The 5955-nt window shown below is 36.4% G+C and overlaps 1 protein-coding gene across 1 annotated transcript; it reads left to right on the top strand.

Annotated features, from left to right (window-relative positions):
• The first annotated feature begins 3752 nt into the window (after nucleotides 1-3752).
• Nucleotides 3753-4721, top strand: LOC101563194 (olfactory receptor 52Z1-like). Its single transcript, XM_012517123.1, has one exon. The coding sequence runs from the start codon at nucleotides 3753-3755 to the stop codon at nucleotides 4719-4721; it is 969 nt and encodes a 322-aa protein (XP_012372577.1).
• Nucleotides 4722-5955: the final 1234 nt, after the last annotated feature.

Genomic DNA, 5955 nt, shown 5'->3' with positions numbered 1-5955 from the left:
TCTGCAAATTTCATGTATCTGTGTGGTGTCAGTTTTGAATCCCACAAATACGATCATGTCAGTCTTCATGTCTTTTTTCCTCCATCTGTATCCCTCATTAAAATATCCTTCAAAGATTGAAAGGGATTTCTATACTAGTTGATGGCACCTAGGGCCCCTCCTAAAGTTGACTAATACTACTATGTGACCAATAAGAGAGCGAAGCCAAGGACTCTTAGGATTTCAAGAAAAATAAAGTGAGACTATTTACTTTTAGGAATGTTCTAGAGTATACACCACGCTTCTCCTTTGTATTGCATTTCCAACCTCTATATACACACGTCTCCGAAGGACTGAGATACAGCTGTACTAGCATGAATCTTTGACATCCAAGAGTTGAACTTGCATCTGTGTTAATTTGGGTATCTGTGAGTGCTAGGCAGAGAAAATGTCATGCAAACTACAGAAGAGAAAACGGGCTGTTTTTCCCTGTAGACTTTGTGCCAGCACTGGGTGATCTTTGAAGGAGAAGCAAAATTGAGTCCTCTGGGACTGAAAAAATTGGACTGAAGAGATGTTTAAAATAAGGTATAAATGAACAGATCCAGATTTTCTAACTAGATTTGGGGCATCTCCTTGCTTTTGTTTCTTTTCCTCTCAACCTGATAAATAGCTCCAGAATTCTAGACAATACAAGTAAGTAAAACAATATATTCAATACAGACATGTAGAAAATAATAGGAGAAAAATCAGAAAACAGCAGAAGCTGTTCTTCTAAGAACTTAATCATCTTACATTTTTCTTAGTCTTAACACATGGGATACTGCACTAACTTTAGGTACCATTGATCTGTAATTTTAATATTTTTAAATCTCTTTTTATTAACTATATCACCTGAGAAGCTCTCTTTCCTTTTAGATAAAGATATGTGCTGTGCATAGATACAGTGAACTAGAACTTAAAAACAAGAATTAGTGTTCAAATAAATTTAATAGTTACAATAATGTTTATATATGCATTATATACACATTCATTTATTTCATAAAATTGTCTGAATAATTTCTCCATATCATGTATTTACCTAGGCATAGACAAAAGGTTTAAATTCCTGGACTTTGATTTTATTACCCATGTGAAATATTTTTTCCCCTGGTTCACAAGTAAGAATAACACTCCATTTCAAACTCCATGTGTTCATCATGATGTTATATCTGCACTTTAAAAAAAATAAAGATAGATTTGGAGTGAGGATTACCAGTTTATATCATGAGTCATTACCATATGAGAGAACACATCTTGGTCCTATGGACATCCTAAGTAAATTCATCCTGACCTTAGTAGATCATAAGCCTGATATCCAGAAAGTTAAGTTTATTTAAAATAACAAATATTTTCATCTTAATGATAGTTTTGTACCCAGTACTCTATAGCATCTGTTGTTAAATAGAGAAGTGTCTGATTTATACAGCTACTATTCTAAAATACTAACTTCAGAATTGAAATAATGTTCATATTTAGACATTTTTTAAGCAAACAACTAAAGTTAATACTTTTTTTTTTTTTGGTAGAACTGGGGATTGAACTCAGGCCCTTGCACTTGCCAGGAAAACACTTATTCTACTGAGCCATTTCCCCTGACCCCCTAAAGTTAATACTTAATAATTTCCTTCAGTCACGGAGTTAGAACATGACTTAACCAGTACCTAAATCCAATTACATGTAAGTATGTAGTTGAATGAGGTTTTCGTTACCCTCCACATCACAGCATTCAGAATTCAGTCATGCTATGCCTTCAATTCTATCATAGATCAGTATTAAAATGAACACCAGCCTGTAATTTGAGTAACCATAGGTGACATTATCACACTGAAAACATGACAAAATAAAACATTGTGACCTAAAAAAATCGTCAGCAAATTAAAAGAACATATGGAGAATTTGTTCCCTTTCTTCTCATGTCCATTTCTGCTTCTTTCTTTCAATTCTACTCATGTACCCTGTCTCTAACATTGTCCTAAAGTCACACTCACTGTAACCTTCCCATCATGAGTACTCCCCACTCACACACATTGCTCTGCTTAGCTCTGTGGCAGGCCTGCCTCACAAATAATCTTTTCTTTCTCTTCCTAAAACCTGAAAATATTTTCCTTAAATTGAAAAATAAAAGCTACATGTTACAAGTTAAATAATTGGTTTAGGTCAATAGATGAATGCATATACATCTTAACTTACTGTTCTAATCTTTTTAAAGAATTTAAAACAAGGGCCAGGGAGATGGCTCAGCAGCATAAGCACTTGCCTGGCAAATGCAAGGGCCTGAGTTCAATCCCCAATTCTGCCAAAAAGCCCCCCCAAAAACCCCCAAAAACCAACAACAACAACAAAAAACCCTTAAAGCAAAGCTGAATTGGTTGGTCATGTAGGCATTGTATATTTAACTCTGATTTTAGAAAACAGGATGCAAATTTTTCAATCAAAGAAAGCTCAGATATTTAACACTTAATAAAATTTAAAAGTTGCAAAATTATATATGTTTACTATACAAAATTGCACTGGAATAAAGGTATGAAGAGGTAATCATTTTTTTAGACAGTGTACCATCTTTGAAAATGGGAACTTCACCTATCTTGTCTGAGTGAGGGACTGGGGAAGGATAGGAAATAGGTATACAGCACATATCTTATATATCTTAATTTTATTCTTGTGCATATATCTACAGAATTCCCTCCTCTTTTTATGGAAAGATTATATATGTTATATAACATGAAAATTAAATTCTTTGCTGCTGTGATATACCTGGTAATACAAAATTCATCATCCAACTTTCTTTTTTTGAACTGGGGTCTTACTATATAGCTCAGGCTGGCCTTAAATTCCCATATGTAGTACAGGCTGGCTTCCAACTCCCAGCCAGCCCCCCAAGTTCTGGGATTGCAGGGACACCACACCATGCCTGACTCTATATTTAATTTTTAATCAGTGATCTATGCAGAAGGGAACGGAAGAATTTTCATCACCACATACTTGGCAAATGCATGTAAGGTATTATCTGTCTGCCATTGAAGAGTTTAGATTTTAATGTCTTGTATAATTTAGAGAATTTGATTTATTGGCAACGGAGTAGAAGGGATCAGTTTAGTCACCTGTGTGTCCTTAATAACCAGTGTAGAGCTTAACATCCAGTTAATGACAATTTAATTGGGAAGAGGACATATGAATCATATTGACTGAAATTTATTTTTTTCAAACTTAATACCCTCCCTCTTTCATACTTTGTTTCCTCAGAAATATGACCAGTAACATTTTGATGTGTTTTTGTGTCTAGTTTTATTTTTTATACAAGTGGCAGACTGAAATTCAAATCAAAGCTTTTAGATTTATCCTACTTAATTTTGGACCTAGAAAAGAAGCTGATGGGCTGTAGGACCTCCTTTTTTCATCTGTAGAAAGAATTGTAGTATTCACATTATAGGTTACTGAGGAAGTCTTCCCAATAGGTCTTCCCAATAAACTATTATAAATATAGAGTATGCTCATGTAAGTGAAGTACTGTGACACTTAGTAAGCTGTTATTAAATCTCAACTATTTTTCAAGATGTAAGAATTCCTTATTTTATAGAAGCAGTAAAGTTATAGGCTGGTTAATTCATTTACTGTCATTTCACACAGATGAAAATATTGGGAAAACATGGTCAGAGCTAATTCAGTCCAAGGTGCTGCTCCTGAATCCTCAATCCTATAATCTTCGATTGAAGATACAGGGCCTCAACTAAATGGCATGGACAGCTCCTTATTTCCACAATCACACCAGTCCCCAGGACATGTGGTATGTTCTGATTGGAATCCCAGGACTGGAGGCCATACACACCTGGATCTCCATCCCTATCTGCTTCATGTACATTGTGGCTGTCATAGGCAACATCTTCCTGGTCTACCTGATTGTTTCTGAGCGCAGTCTCCATGAGCCCATGTATCTCTTCCTCTCCATGTTGGCCCTAGCAGATGTCCTGCTTTCTACAGCCACAGCACCCAAGATGCTGGCCATCTTCTGGTTCCATTCCACAGACATATCCTTTCGAAGCTGTGTGTCACAGATGTTCTTCATACATTTCATCTTTGTGGCAGAATCTGCTATCCTCCTGGCCATGGCATTTGACCGCTATGTGGCCATCTGTTACCCACTGAAATACACCACAATCCTCACCTTCACAGTCATTGGGAAGATTGGCATAGCAGCTGTGGCCCGGAGCTTTCTCATTTGCTGTCCATTTATCTTCTTGGTGTATCGGCTCTTATACTGTGGGAGAAAAATCCTTCTCCATTCCTACTGTGAACACATGGGCATTGCCAGGTTGGCATGTGACAATATCAACGTCAACATCATCTATGGCCTGACTATGGCCCTCCTGTCCACAGGGCTGGATGTGGTGTTCATCATTGTGTCCTACACAATGATCCTTCGTGCAGTGTTTCAGATACCTTCCTGGGCGGCCAGATTTAAGGCTCTTAACACGTGCGCTTCCCACATCTGTGTGCTCCTTATTTTCTATTTGCCAGCATTTTTTTCATTTTTTGCTCATCGATTTGGAGGTGAAACCATCCCTCACCATGTCCATATCCTGGTGGCCAACCTCTACGTGGTTGTGCCCCCCATGCTCAACCCCATCATCTATGGTGTGAAGACGAAGCAAATTCAAAATCGAGTGGTACTGCTTTTCTCCTCCATGAGTACATGTTGTTAAAATGATGCCTAATGTTAAGTGCTTAGTATATTTCTGAATAAAAATTTCTCTTCCAAAGTCTGTTTCAGTGAAAAATAGAAATAAATAAAATTTCTAGGTATTTTAAACACACTTAATAGGATAGTATTGAAAGTTTCTATTCTCATCTCATGTAATCAATGTTTTGAAAGAAAACAGCATAATATTTTCAATACTTCTAGATAGCTTATTATCATGCATTTTAACTTATCTTAAGGAAAAAACAGAGATTTTTTTTAGAACTAATTCAAATTTACTTTCCCATGTACATTACTGAACATTTTATAGTCGCTCTGAATTTCTGCCCACAAACTCCTTACTTCAATCAAGAGATGTGGATAAGTAACATGAAGCCACCATGTTATGCTTAATTTTGTGAGCACCTAATTCTTACCTTAAGCTATTGTTTGATAATTATGTCTATTTTATGACATAAACACGTAAAATATGTACGTATAAGGAGTGGATGGTAATGCTATAAAACAGTAACAGGCACCATTTTAATCTACATAAGACCAGCAGGCTAATTTAAAACTAAGTTTTTCCTACACAATGGAAATTTAGACCCAAATCATTAATAGAGTATCATGGTATTAGCAGAGTTTTTACTCAAGAAGTATCATAGAAAGCCCAATAGTCAGCAATAAATGTGTTTAAAAAGAATCATTTCTAGGAAAACTTAGACATTATGATGTCAGGGGTAATAAATCAAATGCCAAAGCTTTAATAACACATGGTTTCTTTTGTATGAGAAGCCCCCAAAATTAATAAAGAACAAAATGAGGGATAGATACTAGGAAGTAAGGAGGTAGATCTTTTTTCTTTTTTTAATTTAATTTTATTTTGCAAGGTAAAAACAAAATAAGAACAAAAATCAGAAACAAAGGAAGAAACAGGGCAACATACAATACCTGTGTTACAGATTTTCTTCTTCTTCTTTTTTTTTTTGTATTTTATGACAGGGTCTACAGGGTTTCACTATGTAGATCAGACTCTTAGTGATCCTCCAGTTTGCAGCCTCCCAAGAGCTGGGCATGCCACCACGCCCAGTCTCGATTGCTATCTCTGCCCCCTGGGGGCGGGGCTGGCACAGCAGGTTGGGGATCAAAGCCTGGCCTCTGTGTCTGCCTAAGCCAGCACTTTAATCCACTGAGCGATTTGCTGGCCCCTATGTTACAGAGTGTCAAACCAAGAATAGCTAATTCACGATGGTTGA

The sequence above is a fragment of the Octodon degus genome, unplaced genomic scaffold, assembly GCF_000260255.1.
Source record: "Octodon degus isolate 3935 unplaced genomic scaffold, OctDeg1.0 scaffold00146, whole genome shotgun sequence".
In the NCBI taxonomy this organism is placed as follows: domain Eukaryota; kingdom Metazoa; phylum Chordata; class Mammalia; order Rodentia; family Octodontidae; genus Octodon; species Octodon degus.
Note: the sequence above shows the minus strand (reverse complement) of the source record. Positions and strands in the feature narration are given on the sequence as shown.